Source organism: Phocoena sinus, chromosome 6 (genome assembly GCF_008692025.1).
Source record: "Phocoena sinus isolate mPhoSin1 chromosome 6, mPhoSin1.pri, whole genome shotgun sequence".
Lineage (NCBI taxonomy): Eukaryota > Metazoa > Chordata > Mammalia > Artiodactyla > Phocoenidae > Phocoena > Phocoena sinus.
The window spans coordinates 27,487,505-27,514,618 of record NC_045768.1 but is presented as its reverse complement, the minus strand read 5'-3'; the positions used below and the strand labels follow the sequence as shown (position 1 = coordinate 27,514,618).

Below are 27,114 nucleotides of genomic sequence, written 5' to 3'. Positions count from 1 at the left end.
AAAACCAAACAGTATCATGGGAATTCCCTGGCAGTCCAGTGGTTAGGACTCCGTGCTTTTGCTGCCAAGGGCCTGAGTTCGATCCTGAGTGGGGGAACTTAGATCCTGCAAGACATGTGGCTCTGCCAAAAAAAGAAAGAAAAACTCTCAAAGATGAACAAATCCAAATGCTAGTTCTTAAGATAACAAATTATAAAAGTAGTAAACTAAGTAGACATCTAGCAAGATTGATCCAAAACAACTGTGTTACACTGACTCAAAAGAAAATGCTATGGACAACTAAGACAACAGTCTAAAATGCGATATTAGATAAAATGTGAAAATGACAAAATTTTAACTCAAGAAGTTCTAAATAACTTATTAAAGAAATTGAATTACTAATCAAAAATCCTCCTTTCCCCTTTTTTTCCCTACCAAAAGACCTAGAATGTTTACAGGAAAGTTTTACCATGCCTTCACAGGATAGATTATTCCCTTATTTTGGGGAAAAAAAAAAAAACTGCTTTAAGCAATTCATTTTATGACTGATAGCAAAACTGGACTCGGACAGTACCAAAAAAAAATTTTAAGGGAAATTACTGTCTTAGTGAACACAAATGAAAATATCCTGAATGAAAAACAAATGAATAGAATTTTGTAGTGTGTGTGTGTATTAGTGTAATTCTCAACACTTGAAAGATTAAAGGGAGAAAAAAGTATGTGATTGTTTCAATAGATGACATTAAAAACATTCGATACATTTCATAATTAACAACAACAACAAAAGGCCTTTTAGTAAACTTGGACTAAAGGGGATCTGAAATTTTTTTAACCTAATAAAGGGAATATGCCAAAAATCTAGAATGAGCAATCGTATTTAATGGTAAAACTTTAGAAGCCTTTCTGTTAAAATCAGAAAAAAACATAAGAATGCATGCTGTCCCTGCTTTAATTGTGCTGGAGGGCTTAGGCACTGGAATAACACAAGAAAAAGAAATTAAGAGTTAAAAGAAGAGACAAAATTGGTAATGAGAATAAACTATTGTGTTGTTTTGCAGGAAATTCTTGTTTAAAAAAGCTCTGCTGTTCCAACTCTAGAGTTTAATGCAAACTTATGTTTTAAAAGGTCAGATTCAGTTGTCATTGATGATATCTCTCTCTCACTTAGCCTAGCTAACTAATTAACAGTAAAAACAGCGCTTTTCATTTAGCAATTATGTTTTTAGGTGGTACAGTTAAACTGATGAAATTACTTTATCCAACCACCAATAAGTAGTTTTACAGATTTTAAGAATGTCTGTGAGGGAAAAAATGGTCTTCTCCAACTAACTCTTAATTCTAACTACTGCTTTTTGCAAAAATAAAAAGAAGTAAAAGTGGTATGAACTAGAAAATGAATGGAAGGATTTTGTGTGTGTGTGATAAGATCCCTTGAATTTATATTCTGATTTGGGGTTGTTTAGTCTGAATTTAAATCTGTTCACATTTTGGATCCTATCTCAGAGCTTTAAAGTACAAACTACTTAGGAGAACTTAATGTGGGCTTTAAAAGCTAAGGTAACATTGCCTCTAATTATAGTCTTAGTCATTATTTACTGGTAACCTGGACAGGGTACATGGCATGTGCTGTTCTGAGTCACTCACCCCCCCTTTTCCTCTCCACAATCCCGTTTTACAATCAGTTTTCACATTTTATTGTTTATCTTCCCTCTTCTCCTAGGAAGCTGGAATTTTCTTTTTGCTGAAAGGCTTGAAAATTATTTGGTGAAAATAAAACCACAAAGATAGCTTAGGGATGTTTTTATTTAGGAACAAAAATTAACATTTGAGTTAAATTGTCTTTGAGTAATTTTAAGATTGCTTATATATTTTAAATGTTTTGTTTTTGTTCATAAATCTTTCATTGTTCAATGAAGGCTTTGAACGTTTCATTTTATAAAAGCTTTTATAAAATTTGTAGTATTCTCATCCATTGTATCATCCTGGACTTAAGGTTTTTCTTTCTTTCATCCCTTTGATGAGACTGTAGAGGATTATATTTAAGAGGGACATTTCTTGGCCTATGTTACTAGATGGACCATGATTTCTGCCTCATTTCAGCTTCAGTGTGTCAACTTGATAGGATGGGACAGGTGGACATTCTGCTGACCAGCGTCTTGATCGGGGAGGGTGGAGGCTGATGATGGATGGATATGTCTCACGACAAAATAAGCAAGTCCATGAATATGAGCGTGTGGAGTAAAATTGGGACCAGCAGATGGTGGAGCTGTGCTGTATCCTATTTCTTCCTCAGCTTTGAGCTTTGCTGTGGCCTTCTTTTCACAGAAGCCAGCTGGTATTATCTGTGAACTGCCAGCACCTATTGGTTTGTGTAGAAGGGACTTGTTGCTTTCTTTAGAAATGTTCAGCCTCTCATTTTCATCTGTGGCTTTATGTTCATCTGGTGGTAAAATAATACTGAAAAGCAAAATATCTGAGAACTGACCTTTCCTTGGAGAACATCCCAGTTAGATCCCATTTCTGTAATCTGATTACACTTTGACATCTGGTTTTTCTCTGTTCCTTTTTTCTTTAATCCTCTGATATTTTAAATTTCTTTAATCTCTGCTATTGCCACTTTTAATCTCATTACTGAAGGTTCTTGCCATGTTGTGAAGAGAAGAAACATTTCTCAGAAAGCAACAACACAGAATATAGCATTAAAATATAAACTTAAATCTAACGAACCTGCTAGTTTTAACGTTCCTTTGTAATATATAGAATTTCATTTACTGAGCCAAAGTACCTTTAAGAAACATGGGGTTTTTTTAGTATAATTTCTGAAACTTACTAATTGAAATAATTCTGCTATAAGTTGAGTTAAATTCATTATAACTAGTGGGCTAGCTTAGAGATATTCTTTTACATTTGAGATTAAAAAAAGAAAGGCCAAAAAAAAAAAAGGTGGGTTCATGTGAGGGATGGAAGCAAGGGAGGAGCCTGGGAGAGCATCTTGGAGTTGTGCTTGCTCTGTTTCCCTGGAAAATCCATGCTGTGAAGGAAAAGAGTCACCTTACACATGTGATGCTTATTTTGGTTTTCTTTAGTTAGGTTCTTTTAGTAGCAGTTTGGATTTGATGGAGATTTAATGAGGTGTAACCTATTAAAAATAAGCAAGAAAGAAGTAAGTTTGAGGCTGAGAACAGAAATTGAGAAGGGGAGGTGATAAAATAAAAGGCAGAGCAGGAAGAAGGTGGTTTGTATAACTGTTTCCTTTAAGAGAAGTATTGTTGAAGTACAGTAGATCCAAGCATTAGATCTCTATTCCTGCATCTGAGGAGGGGGTGGGGTGTGAAGCTTTGCTCAAAAAGCCAACATATAGTGGGTCTTACCATGTTCACATATTGTGGTATGAAATTCTTATTACTGTGCGAGTTAGGAAAGGAGTTTGAGAAATATCCTGACTGATCCTGGGAATTTCTCCTTCAGCTATCTAAGGTCATCAAAAGCCATCTGGGACCACAGTGAAACCCAGGAGACAGGAATTAACATGTCCTCTCACAAACACACAAGCATTTATGATGCTATTGCTGGAGAATGTCATACATTGCCAGGATTGATTCAGGTTCTCTGGCTAGCTAGGAGGGTTTTGTTTCCTCTCTCACTGCTACGTGCCTCCCTCCATGTACTACGAATTCCAAGTATTAGAAATGTAGTCAAAAAGAATATTTATCAGTATTTAAGGAATGGCCACAACCAAATCCAAGCACTTCCCCAGGGTTTTCTGACCTCTATCATTTTCCTCCATCTTTTGACAACTTTTTGCTTTGACTTCATTCTCAGACCGGCTGTCCCTGCTAACAGCAAAGATGGCCACTAGCAGTGCTCAGTTTCCATCCTACAGCTTAGAAACCTCAGCAGAAGAACACTTCTTCCCCTGATAGTTCCAAAAGAAATTCTAAGGCTGATTTTCATTTGCCTAATTTGTGTAAATTTCCATCCCTGACCCAATCACTATAATTTTCTGGTTAGGCCTGAGTCTTTTTTACCCATCTCTGGGGCCTAGGGGTCAGGTCAGCCCCTCCTGACCCATATGGACTGGGAATAGGGGAGATAAATTGGGGTGCTATTGCCATTAGAAGAAGAAAGAGTTACTGGACAGTCAGAAACAGCAAAAGGTCCCCTGTGTCTATCCCCAAAGCTATTTATTGGAAGAGGACTGTCCTTTAGCCAAGAGTACACTAGTTGTGGGTTCTTTAGCTAAAACTTCTGCTGTTGGAGCCTAACGCCTCTCCACATTGCCTGTTTTGCCACAGATACCTGTTTCCCAAGTTTACACTGTGCTGGACCGAGTTTGTAGACATGAAGGTTCGTGTGCCCTGTGAAACCATCGAGTACATCGAAGCCAACTATGGTAAGACCTGGAAGGTTCCTGTGAGGACATGGGACTGGAAACGCTCTCCCCACAATGTGCAGCCCAATGGAGTCTGGCCCATTTCTGAGTGGGATGAGGTTATCCAGTTGTACTGACACAGTAGGTTGAAATGGTGGAATTCCCCTCCTGCACAAAAGGGAGATGACTGTTTAAAAAGATACGTGTCTACTTGTCAAACATAAGTAGGAGCCAAAGAAAAATGACAAGTTTGAAGATACAGAGAGAGTCCTAACTCCTAAGCCAACTGATTTAATTCTCTCATTTTACATTTATTAAAGAGTCTCCATGTACCAGGTACAGTGCTAGGTTACAGTGGAGAAGCAGAGATGAGTGAGACAGATGCCTGCCTCTTTTCCCCCTACCTTTGGTAAGCACCCCAATTTTCCTTGGAGGGAAACACCCTCACCCTTTGAAGAGCTTATATAGAATATGAAGTGTTCTGTAAGTGCTTTCAAAATGTTAAATAATTAACATTTTGGAAGATGGGCTTACCAGGTGCAGCTAAGGAAGGATATACTAGTAAAAAAAATAACCCGTGTAAGCTTGTATGTTAGGGCTACTTTTAAGGTGTGGAGGCTGAGTTATTATTCAAGTGATCAGACTTTAGGTGACATCAAGAAAAGATGCTAGCAGATTCCTGTTACAAGCACCCTGATGTGGAATTGATTTAGAGCACAGAGCATTGTATAAGAGAATGACAGCTTATTTCTAGCCTTGTCAAAGGTATGTAAATTTCCATACACCTTCTATTTTCATATCTGAAGTGAAAAGAAAGCTTATGCCTGTGTGATGCTTAAATTTCCAGCGATTGTGAGAATATTTTCACTGACCTGATAATACTTGTTTGACAAATCACTCAAGTGAGACCATGCTACCAGACATGATATTGAAAGGGTGGTGATTTCATAAAACATATTTTCCTTACTTCATTCTCAATCAATAGGTAAACTATGAGCAATTCATGGTCATTTAATATTTTCTGAGTTTATAACCCTTGTACTCCAATTCTAATGTTAACCCTAAAGTGTTAATAGAAATACCTCCACTTTTTCTGAAGGTACTCCTCAGCGTGTTCATTCATCAATCATAGCTCCATATCTGTCACTTATAGCCTATAAACCAATTTCCATGGTATGTAAACCTGCCTGTTCACTCTCCTCTTCCAGCACTACATCAGGACTCCGAAATACAGATAAGTGGCAAACCTGGCAGCTGTTCCCCACCCCAGATCATAGTATTTGCAAAGTTTGTATTGGTTCCTAGTTGTCCTATCTATTGAATATCAATGGGGCAAGAGCTCAGACATCCCTACTTTGTCAAGTAGCGCCCACTCTGAAACCCTCCAGTTTCCTTTTTCCCCTCAAGATATGTCCCTGAGTGGACTGGGATGGCTGTGTCTCCCTATCTCTTCACGAGTCACTTTAATTATATATTGTAAGTGACAGGTAAAGGGATATTAGGCACAGAGCATTGCTATCTTTTTCTTTGCCCAGGATAGGAAGCTAAGTCTTACATTGTATGTAGGTTGCTTAGGACCACTTTCTGGACCAGATTGGCAGATTTTCGTGAAAACTAGAGAATAATAGGAATGTCAGAAATGGAAACCAGAAGGTCTGAGAGAATGGACTGATAGTTTTCCTAAAACAAAGTTGGGGAAACCTACAAGCTACAACCACCCCACTCCAAATTTTAAAAACAGCAAAAACTTTTTTTTGATAAATGGTAAGCAATGACCTTCCTCTCTTAGGATGAGCTTTCAGTGCATAGTCACTGGGTCTTCTTATAAAAACCTAACATAATTTAGGTTTTCAGGTAACCTTTATAGATTACCAGTAAACTTGTCCCCAAATGACAGGCCATTGTAATCAGCTTTCTTTTTGCTAGAAAATCAGCCCATGGAAATCATACCCAAATTCTAAATAGTTGAACCTAATTTTTTTTTTATGGTTGAAAAAATGTAACAGGTAATAATAGTGTTCCCGGGCAAAATCCACCCTGTTTATTGAGGACCATTTGCTCGTACTTAGCGTCTATAAGTGCATACACTACACATTTCTGCCCATTTCAAATTGGGACTCCCACTGTTTGCCAGGGGGTGTCTTACCCACCCCCTGTTTAGGTTATTTCTTTTTATCTGTCCCCGGAGTTCAAGGTCTTGAAGCATTCAAATATCTAAGCTAACTTGGCTGCATGGACAGAGGTTCCATATATATCCCTCTATAGACCACTGGCTGCTAGAATACCTTTTTTGACTGCCTTCTGGTTTCACAGAGTTCAGATGGTGGGTCCTACCCTAACTTGGGAGAATGAAAGCCCTTCCCCAAACTCTGAAAGCCACGCTTGCTCTGTTACAGATTCAGCTACACTTCATCCTATACTTCTTAATTGTTGCACTCTGCTGAGTGTCCAGAGACCTTGGCTCTACCATCAACACCTTATCAGATCACTTTTCTTTCCTCACCTGAGTATTCCAATAATAATTCTCCTAATCTGTCCACTTCCAGGTACAGTTTGCCTGGCTTACCAGGAGAAAACCTCTTATATTAACTTGTTTAGCACCCATGGATGTCCCCAGAGAGGTCCTGAGAGTCAAGACTGATAACCTCTCACTTGACAACCAGGTGACCACTCAGTCCTTCTCTAAGCAGGGAGCACTTGTCTTTCTCTCCTCTGCTGCAGCTGCTGACATCTGGATCCTGGAATAAAACCTCAGTTCTCCAAATTGAGCATCCCTGAGAAGCTGGGCAGTGGGCAAACCCTGAAATATGACCACTAGGTGGCAGAATGTGTGCCACCATTCCCTCCAGACAAGTTAACACTCAAGTGAAAATCATCTTGCTCTTGAGTCTTAAGGGCCAGAGGGGCCCTCACTGCAACACTCATCCTAACCCTTTTATTGTATAGATAAATAAATAAGCACAGAAAGGAGTGATTTGAGCAAGAAAGAGTTGAGGCTCTAAGGGTGCCATGACTCCCAGCACATGCCTGTTTCACTGATCACAGCACAACATCTTTAGCCCTGCTTGACATGCTTGACGGAGAAGTTTTCAGGATGTTTTTGCCATCACCCACTTAATATCTTTCTGCTCAAATTTAGAGTCTGAGGTGACGAAGGAAGAGTGTTTTGTCCAAAATGCTTACACTGTCTTCATACCTTTATCTAAAACATGCCTTATCTCCAAAAGGTGAAATAGTTCATATTTGGAGGCATCAGCCTTTGGTCATTATATTTTTAATATCCAGGAGTACCTGATTCCCTTAGGATCACGATGTGTTCCATTTCTGCTTACCTCTCTACTTCCCCAGGAAACCATTAGCACCAATCTAGTAAGTGCTCATTTCTGAAAATTCCCTCCTCTTCCTCTTTACTGATAGTCTCTTATGGAGGATCCAAGAAATTGAGAATAGATTATGCTCATTTCTCTTTTTTGTGTGTGTGACCCTAAACCATTGTTTCTAGCCTTACAGGCTACAAAGCTTCAAATGGCACATAGGACAGCAAGGTGTTACACAGGAAAGCAGGGGTAGACTGGGGACCAGAGCTGCATCTGGGAAACACACTTGGAATGAATTCCCACACTCCAATAAACCCTCACCCAATGTCAAAAGCCTAAGGCTGCAGATGTTTCTAAGTCTCCCCCTAGTTTCACCTTCTGAAAAATGAACAGTTCCTTCATTCTTAGTATTATAAATCCCCTGGGGAAACTTCCCCTCAAAACACGATCAGAGAAAGTGCCACATTCCCACCTTCTAAAACACAGCCATCATTTGTAACAACTTTAAAGCGTGGGGAAAACTCTATTTCTTGACCATTCAAAAGGATTTCTCTGAAGAAATGCCCCAGCAACTACTTCTCTTTCCTCCTCCTCTGTCACTAAGACCTGGGCTAAGTCACCTCTAACATGTCACTTAGGGAAAGTGCCATGTTAGCATAAAAGGGCACAATGTTTTGAATTAGGCCTGAGTTTGAATCCCAGCTTCATTGTGTGGGATTTATGGTGGGGGACCTCTTAGCCTCAATTTCCACATGAGTGAATTGGCAAAATGAAGAATACTTCTAAGGGGTTTTAGTTAGGATTAAATGAAATATAAAGTGCTTAGTATCAGGCCTAGAATTAGGTAATACTCAAGAAATGTTCCATTTCTTGTTTCCAAATCCTTTTTCTAATTATTCTTCAAATGGGATTAAAGAAACTGTGGTAGGACACAAACCTCACTCAGAAGGTTGCATGACTGAATTTGCTTAGGGGAAAAAAAAATCATTTCATTATAACAAGGCATTAAAGGACAAATTGTATGGTTGATGAATTCAGAGACATGACCAAGTTGCCTCCTACTCTAAATAGAACAGATATTTTCATTTTATTGGTGAAGCTGTTGTCCTCTAGGGTCTCCTTATGCTATCCCCATATGCTACCTAGTTCCCGGGTCCCAAGCAGGTCACTCTCCGTACCTCCCTAGATTTGGTGCCTGGTCTGCCCTGGACTTCTGTTTCAGTGATCTAGCTTTTCATGGAGGTGAACCCTCACCTTCTTGTTAGAAAATCTCTGCCAGCCAAAGTCAGATATAAGCCATGATTTGGAGAGGGAAAGAATTTGGAATACTTAGTTTCACTTAATTATCTGTGCTGATGAATGCTTATGTCAGTATTAATAAATGGGAATTGAAAATACTCTTTTCTACCTTCTTCCCCCACATTTATGTTTCTGTCTCAACTAGGCAAGAATCAACAGGGTATGTGATACTATTTTAAGCTGCTCCACATCAGACTGAAATCCTAATTATAGTTTATAAGTCAAACAGACCAATTCAATAGTGATGCTTTTTGTATGGTACCTGTGCTAAAGTAGACAAGTATACATTTTTCTATGAGAAATCTGTTTCTATATTCTCAGAACTTATATCTTAGAATGCCTTCCTTGCCGTCCTCCAACCCAACCAATGCAGAGATTATGTCGGAACCCATGAGCCACCCAAGCTGCTGTGTTCTTATGCACAGCTCTCACAGTGGGGTTGAAAGGCAGTATGAGGAGAATTAGAAGTGCTGTATTTTGTTCTATAAAACAATAAACTACTGTCTCATATACCATTAAGAAAATTACAAGTGTATGCAGACTTATGATGACTCATTCAGAGCATGGGGGATAGTTCATGTGTTTGTTAAATGAAAATCATATGTAGCTATTTATGTATCCCACATCATACCCAGAAAAACGTGTTTGTGAATTTTCTAAACAAAGTGATATTTTAAACATGAGTAAATTTCAGTGTATGCTTACCAGTTTACTTTGACTTTATCTTCAGGTACAGATAGTTTGTGGTACTACTGAAAATGCCTTTAATATTATTATTTTGATCAGAATTTGTAATATATAATCCAGTTTGGGACGATGAATAAAATTTTTCTAATCACTTGAGATATTTTGTGTTTATTTTTGCAGCTTGCAGTAGAAATAATAGCCCCTAACATTCATAAGCAATCTAGTAAAATAGTAATCTTGCCACCAGTAAAGTTCTTCTAAATTAAGGTGAGATAGGTTGTATGGGTGGACCCTAATCCAATATGATTGGTATCCTTATAAGAAGAGATTAAGATACAGACAAACACAGAGGGACGATCAAGTGAAGATTTAGGGAGAAGATGGCCATCTACAAGCCAAGGAAAGAGGCCCTCAGAAGAAACCAGTCCTGCCAACACCTTGATCTTGGACTTCTAGCCTCCAGAACTGTGAGAAAAGAAACTTGTTTTAAGCCATCTGGTCTGTCATACTTTGTTAGGCAGCCCTAGCAAACTAATGCAGTAATCAAGGCAGAATGGTATTGGTAGAGGCATAGACACATAGATCAATGGAACAGAAAAAAAGGACCTAGAAATTGGCATACAAATATGCTCAACTGATTTTTGACAAAAGTGCAAAAGCAATTCAATGGAGGAAGGATAGTGTTTTGAACAATTGGTACGAGAGCAATTGGACAGCCAAAGGCAAAAAAAAAAAAAAAGAAAACCTCATACTTTATATAAAAATGAACTCAAAATGTATCATGTACTTAAATGTAAAATATAAAACAATGAAACTCTAAGGGGAAAAAAAGAAAATTTTCGTGATCTGGGGCTAGACAAAGAGTTCTTTCTTAGACTTCATACCAAAAGCACAATCAGTAAAAGGAGAAATTGATAAATTGTACTTCATCAAAATTGAAAACTGCTGCTTTGCAAAAGGTTACAAGAAGAGGATGAAAAGTCAAGCTACAGACTAGTAGGAAATATTTGCAAACTACATATCTGAAAGAAGACTAGTATCTAGAATGTATTAAAGAAAACACTCAACAGTTTTTAAAAAATCCGATTAGAAAATGAGCAAGAGATATGAACAGACATTTCACTGGAGAGGCTATACAGATGGCAAATAAGCACATTAAAAAGATGTTCAGCATCGTTAGCCAAATAGCCAAAAGCAATAGCCAAAGCAATCCTGGGAAAGAAGAAAAAAGCTGGAAACATCACACTTCCTGATTTCAAGCTATATTATTACCATATACAATGCTGTAGTAATCAGAACAGTATGGTACTAGCATTTAAAAAGACACATAGACCAATGGAATAGAATTGAGAGCCCAGAAATAAACCCATGCATATACAATCAACTAATATTTGACAGGGGAGCCAAGAATACTCAATAGAGAAAATATAGTCTCTTAAATAAGTGGGGCTGGGAAAATTTGGATAATCACATGCAAAAGAATGAAACTAGATCCCTACATCACACCAGTCAAAATTAACTCAACATGCATTGAAAACCTAGATATGAGACCTGAAACCATGAACTCCTAGAAGAACACATAGGGAAAAAGTTCCTTGACATTGGTCTTGTCAGTGATATGACACCAAAAGCATAGTGAACAAAAACAAAAATAAACAAGTGGGACTACATCAAACCAAAAAGCTTCTGAGCAGAAAACAACAAAATGAAAGGCAACCTATGAGTTGGAAATAAATATTTGCAAATCATATGTATAATAAGGGGTTAATATCCGAAATATATAAGGAACTCATACAACTCAATAGCAAAAAAACATCCAATTTTTAAAGTGGGCAAAAGAACTGAAACAGTTTTCTAAAGAAGAAATTCTAATGGCTAACAGATACATGAAAAATTGCTCAACATCACTAATCATCAGGAAGATGGAGATCAAAACCACAGTGAGATAGATATCACCTTACACCTGTTAGAATGGCTATTATCAAAGAAGTCAAGAGCTAACAAGGGCATGTGAGGATGTGGAGAAAGGAAAACCTTGTATACTGTTGGTGGGACTGTAAACTGGTACAGCCACTCTGGAAAACAGTTTGGAGTTTCCTCAAAAAATTAAAAATAGAACGATACGATCCAGCAATTCCACTTCTGGGTATATATTCGAAGGGAATGACATTACTATCCTGAAGGAATATCTGCACCCCCTGTTCACTGCAGCTTTATTTACAATAGCCAAGGTATGGAAATAACCTAAGTGTCTATCAACCGATGAATGGATAAGAAGATGTGGTATATATATAGAATGGAATATTATTCAGCCACAAGAAAGAGGAAGTCCTGCCATTTGTGACAACATAGGTGGACCTTGAGGGCATTATGTTAAGGAAAAAAAGTCAGAAAAAGACATGCTGTATGATTGCATATGTAGATTCTAATAAACAAACAAACTCAGAGAACAGATTGGTGGTTGCCAGAAGCAGGGGGTAGGGGCTGGGGTAATTAGTTGAAGGTGGTCAAAAGATACAAACTTCCAGATATAAGTAAGTTCTGGGGATGTAATGTACAGCATGATAACTGTAGTTAGCAATACTATATTGTATATTTGAAAGCTGCTAAGAGAGTAGATCTTAAAAGTTCTCATCACAAGAAAACAAAAATTTCTAACTGAGGTAATGGATGTTGACTTATGGTGGTAATCATTTCACAATATGTACATATATCAAATCATCGTTGTACACCTTAAACTTATACAATGTTATATGTCAGTTATATCTCAATAAAACGGGGAAGGGGAAGAAGTTACAATTTTTCTTTGTCATAATTTCTCCCATGAACACATCATGTGATCTTCCTGAAGTAAATATTAATAAACCAGATCTTGCTCAGCTAATAATTAGAAACCATTTTCTGTGTTGTCACTGGTATGAGCTTACAGGTGTTCAGCTGGTGTCAGCTCTGCCACATCATACTTTGTGTTTTGGGATCTTATTTTTTTTCCTTGGACACAAAAATACAAAATCTGCTGAATTTCAGCATATTCCTCTTCCTTTACTGAAAATTACTACTACTCTTCTTTTTTTTTTTTTGGCCATGCCATGTGGCTTGTGGGATCTTAGTTCCCCAACCAGGGATTGAACCCGAGCCCCAGCAGTGAAAGCACAGAATCTAACCACTGGACTGCCAGGGAATTCCCTACTCCTTTTATTTCTAATCTAAATTGGTATCTTCCCAGTTCCTCTTTAATAAAGTTTCCCTTACTAGTCCCCCTGTAACAAATACCAAAACTATATATAAACTTCTAAGTAAAGGTGGTAAGTGTAAAAACATTTTCTGGAAGGAGTTAAAGTTGTCAATGATAGAGAAGTAAAGATAGAGGACTACAGTACTGATAACTAATAAACTTTAAAAAAAATGTTCAACATTGTTAACCATCAGGGAAATGCAAATTACAACCACAACGAGATATCACTGCACAGCTATTAGGATGGCTAAAATTTTAAATAGTGAAAACACCAAATACTGTAGTTGTCTCTCTTATGGTTTCTTTTTAAATGTGTTCTTTGCACCATTGTTTGACTATGATTTTACTAGAGTGTCCTTAAACATTTTATAAACGTTCATAATATGTAACACTCTTCATAATAAAATTAAAAGGAATAATCTTGTCTCAGTCTTTGGAAGACAGATTTTTAGCTTTTTGTTTTGTTTTTCTCTTTTTCTCCTCCAATTCTTTATTGATTTACTCTGCAAATTTAATAATCCTCTTTAAAATTTATTTTCGCATTCTGTTGTGTCCTTTATAGTTGACTTTTCCCCAAGAATATTTATCAGCAAAAGCCCTTTAGCAGCTGGTGTCATTGTTTTTAGGTCTCTAACTTTAACTAATTTCATATTTATCACCAGTTTTTTTTAATTTAAATTCATTTTTTTTTCTAGTTAGTCTCAATACTTTGGAGAATATTTTCTAGAGAATACTGCAGGAAAGGTGACTGGTTGACTAATTTTCTGAAAATGTATTACCACCAAATGTCTTTCAGGTGTCTTAGAAGAACGATCGTCGCATAGTTGGAGTGTGTATGAGTTTGTTTTGGAGCCTAAACTGTGCAACTGTTTAATCCAGCCAGATCCTGCTTAGAAAAACTGAAGGGTGAGCTCACAAAGCAAAAGGCTTAGCTTTTAAGAAGCTGTCCTCTCCTCATGTCATGCGGTCACAATTTGCTAGGAACCAGGTTTCCCCTATATCCTAGTGGAAGACCAGAGAATATCTACAACAGTGCTGTCAAACAGAGCATTCTCTGATACTAGAAATGACTCTGCCTGCACTGTCCAAGACAGTACCCACGAGCCACATGTGACCTTGAGCACTTGAAATGTGGCAAGTGCAAATGGGGAACTAAATGTTTACTTTGATTTTTTTTAAACATCTTTATTAGAGTATGATTGCTTTACAATGGTGTGTCAGTTTCTGCTTTACAACAAACTGAATCAGTTATACATATACATATGTCCCCATATCTCTTCCCTCTTGCATCTCCCTCCCTCCCTGCCTCCGTATCCCACCCCTCTAGGTTGTCACAAAGCACCGAGCTGATCTCCGTGTGCTATGCAGCTGCTTCCCGCTAACGATCTATTTTATGTTTGGTAGTGTATATATGTCCATGCCACTCTCTCACTTTGTCCCAGCTTACCCTTCCCCCTCCCCGTATCCTCAAGTCCATTCTCTAGTAGGTCTGCATCTTTATTCCTGTCTTGCCCCTAGGTTCTTCTGACCATTTCTTTCTTTCTTTTTTTTTTTAGATTCTACATGTATGTGTTAGCATACGGTATTTGTTTTTCTCTTTCTGACTTACTTCACTCTGTATGACAGTCCATTCACCTCACTACAAATAACTCAGTTTCGTTCCTTTTTATGGCTGAGTAATATTCCATTGTATATATGTGCCACATCTTCTTTATCCATTCATCTGTTGATGGACACTTAGGTTGCTTCCATGTCCTGGCTGTTGTAAATAGAGCTGCAATGAACATTGTGGTACATGACTCTTTTTGAATTATGGTTTTTGCAGGGTATATGCCCAGCAGTGGGACTGCTAGGTCCTATGGTAGTTCTATTTTTAGTTTTTTAAGGAACCTCCATACTGTTCTCCATAGTGGCTGTATCAGTTGACATTCCTACCAACAGTGCAGGAGGGTTCCCTTTTCTGTACACCCTCTTCAGCATTTACTGCTTATAAAGGTTTTGATGATGGCCATTCTGACCAGTGTGAGGTGATACCTTAATGGGTTTTTGATTTGCATTTCTCTAATGATTAGTGATGTTGAGCATCCTTTCACGTGTTTGTTGGCAATCTGTATATCTTGTTTGGATAAATGTCGGTTTAGGTCTTCTGCCCATTTTTGGATTGGGTTTTTTGTTTTTTTGATATTGAGCTGCTTGTATATTTTGGAGATTAATCCTTTGTCAGTTGCTTTGTTTGCAAATATTTTCTCCCATTATGAGGGTTGTCTTTTTGTATTGTTTATGGTTTCTTTTGCTGTGTAAAAGATTTTCAGGTTCATTAGGTCCCATTTGTTTTTATTTCTAGTTCTCTAGGAGGGGGGTTAAAAAGGATCTTGCTGTGATTTATGTCATGTGGTGTTCTGCCTATGTTTTCCTCTAAGAGTTTTACAGTGTCTGGCCTTACATTTAGGTCTTTAATCCTTTTTTTTTTTTTTTTTTGCGGTACGAAGGCCTCTCACTGTTGTGGCCTCTCCCGTTGTGGAACACAGGCCCCGGAAGCGCAGGCTCAGTGGCCATGGCTCACAGGCCCAGCCGCTCCACAGCATGTGAGATCTTCCTGGACTGGGGCACGAACCCATATCCCCTGCATCGGCAGGCAGACTCTCAACCACTGCGCCACCAGGGAAGCCCCTTTAATCCATTTTGAGTTTATTTTTGTACATGGTGTTAAGGACTGTTCGAATTTCATTCTTTTACATGCTTTCCAGTTTTCCCAGCACCACTTATTGAAGAGGCTGTCTTTTCTCCACTGTTTACTTTGATTTTAATTAAATTAAATAGCATCATATAGCTAGTAGCTAGCATACTGGACAATGCAGGGCCAGAGGATTTGATGGGACCAGCAAGAGCTTTGGAGTTGTAGAGATCTAGACTCAGATCCAGGGGTGTCACTTCCTAGCTTTGTGATATCAGGCTGGTTATTTAACTTCTGAGTTCCAATTTTTTTTTCAACTAATGAGGCTAAAATTAATACCTGCCCATAAGAGTTATTATAAGAATTATAGGAACCCTGGTATATTGCTTAGTACAGAGTAGAAGTTCAATAAATGATAGCTATTAATATTATTATCTTTACTTTTATTTCAACCTTTGGCATTAATCCTCTGAACTTGTATTTTCCTAATAATCCCAAGTAATATTTCTGTAAGATAAGAGCCTTTCTGTATTTCAAAGTATTCCTGGTGAGAGGGCCCTGTCCTGAGGACTGGTGATGAGAAGTGAGAGTGGCCTCAAGGGCACAGGTACAAGGCCTGTCCTTTGGGGAGACAGATGGTAGGATTAAAACATAACACTTGGATACAGCTTCAAGACAGTGGAAGAGTAAGACGTGGAGATCACCTTTCTCCCCACAAATACATCAGAAATATATCTACACATGGAACAACTCCTACTGAACGCTGGAAGAAAACCTCAGACCTCCCAAAAGCCAGGCATCAGGGCTGTACCTCTGAGGTGGGAGAGCCAACTTCAGGACACTGGTCCGCAAGAGACCTCCCAACTCCACGTAATATCAAATGGCAAAAATCTCCCAGAGATCTCCATCTCAACACCAAGACCCAGCTCCACTCAATGACCAGCAAGCTACAGTGCTCGACACCCTATGCCAAACAACTAGCAAGACAGGAACACAGCCCCATCCATTAGCAGAGAGGCTGCCTAAAATCATAATAAGGACACAGACACCCCAAAACACACCACTACCCGTGGACCTTCCCACCAGAAAGACAAGATCAGGCCTCATCCACCAGAACACAGGCACTAGTCCCCTCCAACAGGAAGCCTACACAACCCACTGAACCAACCTTAGCCACTGGGGACAGACACTAAAAACAACGGGAACTTCAAACCTGCAGGCTGCAAAAATCAGACCCCAAACACAGTAAGTTAAGCAAAATGAAAAGACAGAAAAACACACAAGATGAAGGAGCAAGGTAAAAACCCACCAGACCTAATAAATGAAGAGGAAATAGGCAGTCTACCTGAAAAAGAATTCAGAATAGTGATAGGAAACATGATCCAAAATCTTGGAAATAGAATAGAGAAAAGACAAGAAACGTTTAACAAGGACCTAGAAGAACTAAAGAGCAAACAAACAATGATGAACACCAAAATAAATGAAATTAAAAATTCTCTAGAAGGGATCAATGGCAGAATAACTGAGGCAGAAGAACGGATAAGTGACCTGAAAGATAAAATAGTGGAAATAACTACCACAGAGCAGAATAAAGAAAAAAGAATGAAAAGAATTGAGGGCAGTCTCAGAGACCTCGGGGACAACATTAAACACACCAACATTTGAATTATAGGGGTCCCAGAAGAAGAAGAGAAAAAGAAAGGGTCTGAGAAAATATTTCAAGAGATTATAGTTGAAAACTTCCCTAATATAAGAAAGGAAATAGTCAATCATGTCCAGGAAGTGCAGAGAGTCCCATACAGGACAAATCCAAGGAGAAAGACACCAAGATACATATTAATCAAACTATCAAAAATTAAATACAAAGAAAAAATATTAAAAGCAGCAAGGGAAAAACAACAAGTAACACACAAGGGAATCCCCAAAAGGTTAATAGCTGATCTTTCAGCAGAAACTCTGCAAGACAGAAGGGAGTGGCAGGACATATTTAAAGTGATGAAGGAGAAAAACCTACAACGAAGATTACTCTACCCAGCAAGGATCTCATTCAGATTTGATGGAGAAATAAAAGGTTTACAGACAAGCAGAAGCTAAGACAATTCAGTACCACCAAACCAGCTTTACAACAAATGCTAAAGGAACTTCTCTAGGCAGGAAACACAAAAGAAGGAACAGACCTACAATAACAAACAGGAAACAATTAAGAAAATGGTAATAGGAATATACATATCGATAATTACCTTAAACATAAATGGATTAAATGCTCCAACCAAAAGACATAGACTGGCTGAATGGATACAAAAACAAGATCTGTATATATGCTGTCTACAAGAGACCCACTTCAGACCTAGGGACACAAACAGACTGAAAGTGAGGGGATGGAAAAAGATATTCCATGCAAATGGAGATCAAAAGAAAGCTGGAGTAGCAATTCTCATATCAGACAAAATAGACTTTAAAACAAAGACTAGGACTTCCCTGGTGGCGCAGTGGTTGAGAGTCCACCTGCCGATGCAGGGGACACAGGTTCGTGTCCCGGTCTGGGAAGATCCCACATGCCATGGAGTGGCTGGGCCCGTGAGCCATGGCCACTGGGCCTGCACGTCCGGAACCTGTGCTTCGCAACGGGAGAGGCCACAACAGTGAGAGGCCCGTGTACCGCAAAAAAAAAAAAAAAAAAAAAAACCGAAAAAACAAAGACTATTACAAGAGAAAAAGAAGGAAACTACATAATGATCAAGGGATCAGTCCAAGAAGAAGGTATAACAATTGTAAATATTTATGCACCCAACATAGGAGCACCTCAATACATAAGGCAAATGCTGACAGCCATAAAAGGGGAAATTGACAGTAACACAATCATAGTAGGGGACTTTAACACCCCACTTTCACCAATGGACAGATCATCCAAAATGAAAATAAGGAAACACAAGCTTTAAATGATACATTAAACAAGATGGACTTAATTGATATTTATAGGACATTCCATCCAAAAACAACAGAATACACACTCTTCTCAAGTGCTCATGGAACATTCTCCAGGATAGATCATAACTTGGGTCACAAATCAAGCCTTGGTAAATTTAAGAAAATTGAAATGTATCAACTATCTTTTCTGACCACAACGCTATGAGACTAGATATCAATTACAGGAAAAAGTCTGTATAAACTACAAACACATGGTAGCTAAACAATTCACTACTTAATAACCAAGAGGTCACTGAAGAAATCGAAGAGGAAATTTAAAAATACCTAGAAACAAATTACAATGGAGACACGATGACCCAAAACCTATGGGATGCACCGAAAGCACTTCTAAGAGGGAAGTTTATAGCAATACAATCCTACCTTAAGAAACAGGAAACATCTCAAATAAGCAAGCTAACCTTACACCTAAAGCAATTATGGAAAGAAGAACAAAAAATCCCCAAAGTTAGCAGAAGGAAAGAAATCATAAAGATAGGAACAGAAATAAATGAAAAATAAATGAGGGAAATGATAGCAAAGATCAATAAAACTAAAAGCTTGTTCTTTGAGAAGATAGACAAAACTGATAAACCATTAGCCAGACTTATCAAGAAAAAAAGGGAGAAGACTCAAATCAATAGAATTAGAAATGAAAAAGGAGAAGTAACAACTGACACTGCAGAAATACAAAGGATCATGAGAGATTACTACAAGCAACTATATGCCAATAAAATGGACAACCTGGAAGAAATGGACAAATTCTTAGAAACTCACAACCTTCCAAGACTGAACCAGGAAGAAATAGAAAATATGAACAGACCAATCACAGGCACAGAAATTGAAACTGTGATTAAAAATCTTCCAACAAACAAAAGCCCAGTTCCAGATGGCTTCACAGGTGAATTCTATCAAACATTTAGAGAAGAGCTAACACCTATCCTTCTCAAACTCTTCCAAAATATAGCAGAGAGAGGAACACTCCCAAACTCATTCTATGAGGACACCATCACCCTGATACCAAAACCAGACAAAGACGTCACAAAGAAAGAAAACTATAGGCCAATATCACTGATGAACACCAATGCAAAAATCCTCACCAAAATACTAGCAAACAGAATCCAACAGCACATTAAAAGGATCATACACTATGATCAAGTGGGGTTTATCCCAGGAATGCAAAGACTCTCCAATATATGCAAATCAATCAGTGTGATAAACCATATTAACAAATTGAAGGAGAAAAACTATATGATCATCTCAATAGATGCAGAGAAAGCTTTTGACAAAATTCAACACCCATTTATGATAAAAATGCTCCAGAAAGTAGGCATAGGGGAACTTACCTCAATATAATAAAGGCCATATATGATAAACCCGCAGCCAACATCATTCTCAATGGTGAAAAACTGAAACCATTTCCACTAAGATCAGGAACAAGACAAGGTTTCCCACTCTCACCACTATTATTCAACATAGTTTTGGAAGTTTTAGCCACAGCAGTCAGAGAAGAAAAAGAAATAAAAGGAATCCAAATTGGAAAAGAAGTAAAGTTGTCACTGTTTGCAGATGACATGATACTATACACACAGAATCCTAAAGATGCTACCAGAAAACTACTAACAGTAATCAATGAATTTGGTAAAGTAGCAGGATACAAAATTAATGCACAGAAATCTCTTGCATTCTTATACACTAATGATGAAAAATCTGAAAGTGAAAGTGAAATTAAGAAAACACTCCATTTACCATTGCAACAGAAAGAATAAAATATCTAGGAATAAACCTACCTAAGGAGACAAAGTCCTGTATGCAGAAAACTATAAGATACTGATGAAAGAAATTAAAGATGATACAAACAGATGGAGAGATATACCATATTATTGGATTGGAAGAATCCACATTGTGAAAATGACTCTACTACCCAAAGCAATCTACATATTCGATGCAATCCCTATCAAATTACCACTGTCATTTTTTACAGAGCTAGAACAAATATTTTCACAATTTGTATGGAAACACAAACGACCCCAAATAGCCAAAGCAGTCTTGAAAAAGAAAAACGGAGTTCGAGAAATCAGGCTCCCTGACTTCAGAGTATACTACAAAGCTACAGTAATCAAGACAGTATGGTACTGACACAAAAACAGAAATATAGATCAGTGGAACAGGATAGAAAGCTCAGAGATAAACCCACGCACATATGGTCACCTTATCTTTGATAAAGGAGGCAAGAATATACAGTGGAGAAAAGACAGCCTCTTCAAAGTGGTGCTGGGAAAACTGGACAGCTACATGTAAAAGAATGAAATTAGAACACTCCCTAACACCATACACAAAAATAAAGTCAAACTGGATTAAAGACCTAAATGTAAGGCCAGACACTATCAAACTCTTAGAAGAAAACATAGGCAGAACACTCTATGACATAAATCACAGCAAGATCCGTTTTGACCCACCTCCTAGAGAAGTGGAAATAAAAACAAAAATAAACAACTGGGACCTAATGAAACTTAAAAGCTTTTGCACTGCAAAGGAAACCATAAACCAGATGAAAAGACAATCCTCAGAATGGGAAAAAATATTTGCAAATGAAGCAACTGACAAAGGATTAATCTTCAACATTTACAAGCAGCTCATGCAGCTCAATAACAAAAAAACAAACAACCCAATCCAAAAATGGGCAGAAGACCTAAATAGACATTTCTCCAAAGAAGATATACAGATTGCCAACAAACACATGAAAGAATGCTCAACATCATTAATCATTAGAGAAATGCAAATCAAAACTACAATGAGATATCATCTCACACCAGTCAGAATGGCACACATCAAAAAATCTATAAACAATAAATGCTGGAAAGGGTGTGGAGAAAAGGGAACCCTCTTGCACTGTTGCGGGGAATGTATATTGATATAGCCACTGTGGAATACAGTATGGAGGTTCCTTAAAAAACTAGAAGTAGAACTACCATATGACCCAGCAATCCCACTACTGGGCATAAATCCTGAGTAAACCATAATTCAAAAAGAGTCATGTACCACAATGTTGATTGCAGCTCTATTTACAATAGCCAGGAGATGGAAGCAACCTAAGTGTCCATCAACAGATGAATGGATAAAGAAGATGTGGCACATATATACAATGGAATATTACTCAGCCATAAAAAGAAACTAAATTGAGTTATTTGTAGTGAGGTGGATGGACCTAGAGTCCTTCATACAGAGTGAAGTAAGTCAGAAAGTGAAAAGCAAATACCGTATGCTAACACATGTATATGGAATCTAAAAAAAAAAAAAAAATGGTCATGAAGAACCTAGGGGCAAGATGGGAATAAAGACGCAGATGTAGTAGAGAATGGAATTGAGGATACGGGGAGGGGGAAGGGTAAGCTGGGACAAAGTGAGAGAGTGGCGTGGACATATATACACTACCAAACCTAAAAGAGATACCTAGTGGGAAGCAGCCACATAGCACAGGGAGATCAGCTTGGTGGTTTGTTACCACCTAGAGGGGTGGGAAAGGAGGGTGGAAGGGAGGAGATAGGGGGACATGTGTATATATATAGCTGATTCATTTTTTTATAAAGCAGAAAATAACACACCATTGTAAAGTAATTATACTCCAATAAAGATGTTAAAAAAACAATAGGGGCTTCCCTGGTGGCGCAGTGGTTGACAGTCTGCTTGCCGATGCAAGGGACACAGGTTCGGGCCCCGGTCCGGTAAGATCCCACATGCTGCGGACCGGCTGGGCCCGTGAGCCATGGCCACTGAGCCTGCGCGTCTGGAGCCCGTGCTCGGCAACGGGAGAGGCCACAACAGTGAGAGGCCCGCGTATCGCAAAAAACAAACAAACAACATAACACTTAAAAGAATTGAATTTCAAAGACCAGGCTTAGGTAGGGGAACCAAAGATCCCACACTTTGTAGAAGGTGGTCTGAGGCTACAAAAAGCTCCGGGAAGGAGGACAGGGAGAGGGACAGTGAAGTTCAGCTGGATCCTAAGACTTAATGAACAGAAAATTTGAATAAATGAAGAAAGGGAAGAAAGTATTCTTGAAGAGAAGGAATCAGTACAGTCCCAGAATGGGCTTTATGGAGCAGTGAAAAAGACCATCTGTCTATATATGGATAAGTAGTAAAAAATACAAATAGAAAGGTGGGCAAGGAGCAGACTGTGGGGGCAGTAAATATCGTGCTGTAACATACAGGTGAGAGAAAATGGAGAAGGTTTATTTGAATCAGAGCATGATGCCTTCAATAAACACTTCTGACTAGATTACTACTCACAGCCACAGTGCTAAGGGCCGAGGTTCATTCATTGACACAACAAACATTCATGAAGCTCTTTCAAGGGTGGAGTAGGGATTTGGGGAAATTTAGGTTCACACAGACTCATCCCCAAAACCCTGGGATCCGTACAGTTGCAGGACAGAAGACAGAGACTTAGTCAGGTGGTCGTAAGCCACTCAGGTGACTCAGGTAAGGTCAATCCTAGGAATTCCCAGCCAGTTCCAGGCACGGACACAGGGAGTCCAGGGGCAGGAAGTGCTTGAGGCTGAGGGGCACTTGGTGTTGCTCTGGGAAGTGGGGCTCAAGATCAGTGCTGCTGGCCTCAGAAAAGCACGCTGGGACCAGGGTAGGGTCTTATCCAGGGGACTTCAGGAATTAGAACAGGCATTTGAGGGCCAAGGCTCAGTTAGATGAATTGGGGCAGGAGAGTCGGTAGTGAGGTCCTAGGCTCTGGGGAAGTCAGCATTAGGCCTGGGCACCACAGTGCAGGCAATGTGAGAGCTGTGGGGAAGAGGCTGGAGCTATTTCTACACCTGCTGCTTCAGTCAGAAGCCAGGACAGGATGGGCTGTCCCTGTGGGGACACCACAAGGCCTAGCTCTGGGATCTGGGGGAACTGAAGCCAGGAGAGGAGATGGGCCCAGTAGAGGTGTTCAATTCAGTGTCTTAACCTGGTCCTCATTTCCCTATTGTCTGTTCACCTCTGAAGACTCTGGTCTCCAAAGGGTGAAGAAGAGGTATTCTAGTTGTACTAGAAGCACAGCTTTGCTAACAACTGACATCACTCTCTCCACCCTACCTCCTATCCCCCCAGGAAAGTTTGGGACCCCATCTGCTGGGATCATAGGGGTGGTGAATGGAGGGGAGCCAAGCACAGGTATATCTTGTTAAACAGTCTGCTTCAGCTACAGCGTAAATCTCAAAATCGGGTCTGAAACCTCAGCTGATAAACCCACTTGTTTCAGACAATTTGCAAAGAAACCAAATCTCCACCAGCTAGAAGAGATGGATGTGCTCTTGGGTAGTGCAGAAGTATCTGTGTTATGAAAAACAGAGGTGAGAACTGTGGTGAGAAGTCAGGGTTTCCTCTGAAGGTTTTTTATTGGTTAGATTTAAAGTAACATCCTTTAATCTTCCTAAGATGCCCCAGGGGAGCCTCCTGAAAACATCTGCTGGATTTGAGGGGTCAGGGAGTGCCTCCCTCATCCCCTCAGTATATGTGTTTGGTTTGGGATTTGTCAGTCTGGGAAGCTGAGGGCTCTGGGCAGCTCAGGCCTGGCAGATTTCCCCCCACCTGCCTAAAACTCAGCCCAGGAAGACAGAAGACCCTCCCCAGCCCAATTCTGCACCTTCACTCTCCAGCCCCTGGAGCTGTGGCCTTTATTTCAAGTCCTGGTCCCCTGGGGCTGCATGGGGAATGAGGACAGCTGATAAGCCTGACATTATTGACTTTATGGGGAGTATTCAATGAATTTACTTTCTGCAAGAAGGCTGCACTTGTATCTGCTGCCCGCAGAGCATCTAAATCCTCATCTAGGGGACCCGCTGATGAATCATGTCTCTTATACAAAGAGCAGAGAATGTAAAGTGGAAGAGGGGAGTCGCACCCCACCCCTTTCTTTTCTCCAGTACCTGGCTCTGCCCACCCTCACCACCCTTGCTTTCCCACTGCACTTCAGTTTATTGGCTGGAAATAGAAGCACTCACAACTCCAGGCCTACAAAGTTGAGGCCAAGCCAGCCTGGTCTTGAGAGTGTCAGCAGCTGGGCACACCCAGGGCTGTGCATCCCGCTACTTGGTAACTAAGGGAAGAAAAGCCCACTCACTTGAGGCAGTTACATGTCCTGGTTTTTGCTGCGACGGTCAACATTTGCTCTGGACAGAAATACCCGCCTGGCCTCAACACCAGGTGTCTTGGTGGAGAAATGTGTGTGTGTGGTGGGGGGCAGTTACCAAGGGGTACTGGGTCTGGGGAACTGGAGAGTGAAAATTAACTGGAAGAGAGAGCCTGATGCTCAAGGGAAGCTTTTCTTTCCCCCCTCTCTGACATCTCCTTAATCCATCCAGCCCTGGGATGTTGGCTTCAATTAGTGGAAGGAAATAAATGCTTCTTAGTAGCACAGGACCCAAAGCAACTGGAAGGAGAGAGGTGAGAGCCAGGATACTGAGTTGGACAAATGAAAGAAAAATATCAAAGTACCCTTTGGAGAAAATTAGAGGCATGTGTTCATATTCCCCATCTAGTTTTTGGGTAGAGTTTTCTGGTAATAAAATGATTATTTATTGAGCAACTATGACTTTATTAGATGCCTATTACCACTGTTTTAAAGCATTTACTCCTAGTCACTAACTTCATGTACATTAGTGCACTGAGTCTTTACAATAATCCATGAAGTTGATATTATTTCCAGTTTACAGCTGAGAAAATTGAGACTGGGAGAAGTTAAGTAACCTGCCCAGGATGGCAGCTGGTGTCAGAGCAGGAATTCAAACACCAGTCTGCCTCCAAAGCCTAATGAAATGCCTCTCAGCTTCTATACAAAGCTGCTTTCCATTTGGTATTTCTCAGTACCTTTTCCCACTTAGTCCACAGCATATCAATGAGTATTTATTACTCCCAGTTTATAGAAAACAGGCTCAGAAGAGTAATTTTTTTTTGCAATTTGACCAGCTTTTTATTTCTTAAATAAGTGGCCAGTTTGAGAAAGTTACAATGCAGCAGTGAGCCTCTAGACCAATTAACAAATTCCTCTACTTAAATGCAAACCAGTAGCCTCATCATTGTGCTTATCCCAGGCAAGGCACTGGGTTAGCAGACAGAAGAGGGGAGACAGGAAGAAAGGGCATCAACGGGGCAGAAGAACAACAGTACAGGGAACCTTTGCAAATCTGATTCCGGATTGTGGTTGGATCACTCTCCTCACCTCCACCTTCTTTATTCAAACAGGGCTCCTTACATGTGGATCCAGTTGAGGACCATCCCTGAGATTCAACGTTCGTTCACTCCTTCGTAGATGGAGGATGTTTGGTAACAGGCTGTGGCAAGCTTCCAAGTAAGGATAACTTATTTACAGAGTAATATTGTTTCTCCTCTTTTGTCACTGAAAGTCACAGTGTGCTGCAGGGGGGAAAAACCCAGTGGACAGCAGGTGTGCTTCCTCGTAAATCGGTATAATTTTTTTCCTTTGTTGTTCCTATCTATGAGTGTGTCCAGGGCCACAAAACCTGTGTGCCTCAGGGACTCTGGTCTAAAGATTCTAGCAGCTTTACTTTTCTGTCATGACTAGGCAATGACCTCAGGGAAGTCCCCAAATGATGATGAAACAGCCAGATCTCTCTTTCCTTAGGAGAGAAGATCAAAGCTCTCATCCCTCCCAATGCTCGGGTAAAGATGTGGGCCACATCAGTGTATTTCTTCCTTCCACGTACCCTGGTTTCCCACATCACCCGCTTTCATCATAGAGCAGCTACTTGTTCTGTTATTTTTTTCATTCAGGGGAGGTTAGAGTAGGGGAGGCGGGAAGAGGAGGTTAGCTAATCAGTTTGCCCTGTGAGTCCTGTGAATGGAGTGACATTAACGTCCACGAGAATTTATAGCCCCTGCTGGCTCTGAAAAGATGTTTGTGTAAAAATTGCTAGTGAAACAGTCAGCTGTGTTTGAAAGCTTGTTTCTTTGGGCATACATTTTAGAATTTAGGTAAATACTCAATTTATTTGGGAGCTAAATTGTGGGGGAGTGGTATTTTGTCTAGGATAACACCTTGTTATGTAACTTTATAATGAAAATATATAATTTCTCATATTAAATGAGAAAATTGGGTGAAATGCCTAGTGTGACACCTAGTACTTAGTGCTACATAATAGCGGTAGAGAATTCAGTGTGTGGCCCAGAGTTGGTGCTCGATGCCACCCCCTAGGTCAAGCCATCATCCTCTCTCGTCTGTATTCCTGTCACAGCTTCCTAGTCTCCCCATATCATTTCTTGGCCCCCTCCATACAGCAGCCAGAATGTTCTTCTCATCTCCTTAAAAAACAAATTAAGCAATCACCAGAAACTCCTTCCATGGCCTTAGAAGCGTTCATTTCACAGAAACAAGCTATGTGACTTCTGACGGAAAGCAGGGCAAGCTGAAGGCAGCTGTTTGGAGAAATGAGTCAGTGCTGTCTTGCATTCATTCATCAAAAGCAAGTAAACTAGAATGAGACTTGCTTTAAAGAATTCAAAATGGAGATGGGGGCGCTTTTAAAAAAGAGGAGGGCTTCCCTGGTGGCGCAGTGGTTGAGTCCGCCTG

The 27,114-nt window shown here is 39.6% G+C and overlaps 2 protein-coding genes across 10 annotated transcripts in view; both read left to right on the top strand.

The window, feature by feature from the left end:
* FKTN (fukutin) overlaps positions 1-27,114 on the top strand; it is a 102,027-nt gene that overhangs the window by 62,339 nt on the left and 12,574 nt on the right. For 3 of the 8 annotated variants that reach the window (XM_032635492.1, XM_032635491.1, XM_032635490.1), the window contains exons 10-12: positions 4,275-4,372; positions 13,686-13,795; positions 25,770-25,875. In XM_032635492.1, the coding sequence (XP_032491383.1) occupies positions 4,275-4,372; positions 13,686-13,783 (196 nt within the window). In that variant the 3' untranslated portion in view covers positions 13,784-13,795; positions 25,770-25,875. Of the gene's footprint in view, positions 1-4,274; positions 9,811-13,685; positions 13,796-25,769; positions 25,876-27,114 lie in introns of those variants that run through there. The other 5 variants (XM_032635488.1, XM_032635487.1, XM_032635489.1 and 2 more) reach the window with 3 other exon arrangements.
* TAL2 (TAL bHLH transcription factor 2) overlaps positions 4,346-27,114 on the top strand; it is a 35,068-nt gene continuing 12,299 nt past the window's right edge. Inside the window, exons 1-2 of one of the 2 annotated variants that reach the window (XM_032635497.1) lie at positions 4,346-4,372; positions 25,770-25,875. In XM_032635497.1, coding sequence (XP_032491388.1) covers positions 25,844-25,875 — 32 coding nt within the window. In that variant the 5' untranslated portion in view covers positions 4,346-4,372; positions 25,770-25,843. Of the gene's footprint in view, positions 4,373-13,761; positions 13,796-25,769; positions 25,876-27,114 lie in introns of those variants that run through there. The other variant, XM_032635496.1, reaches the window with a different exon arrangement.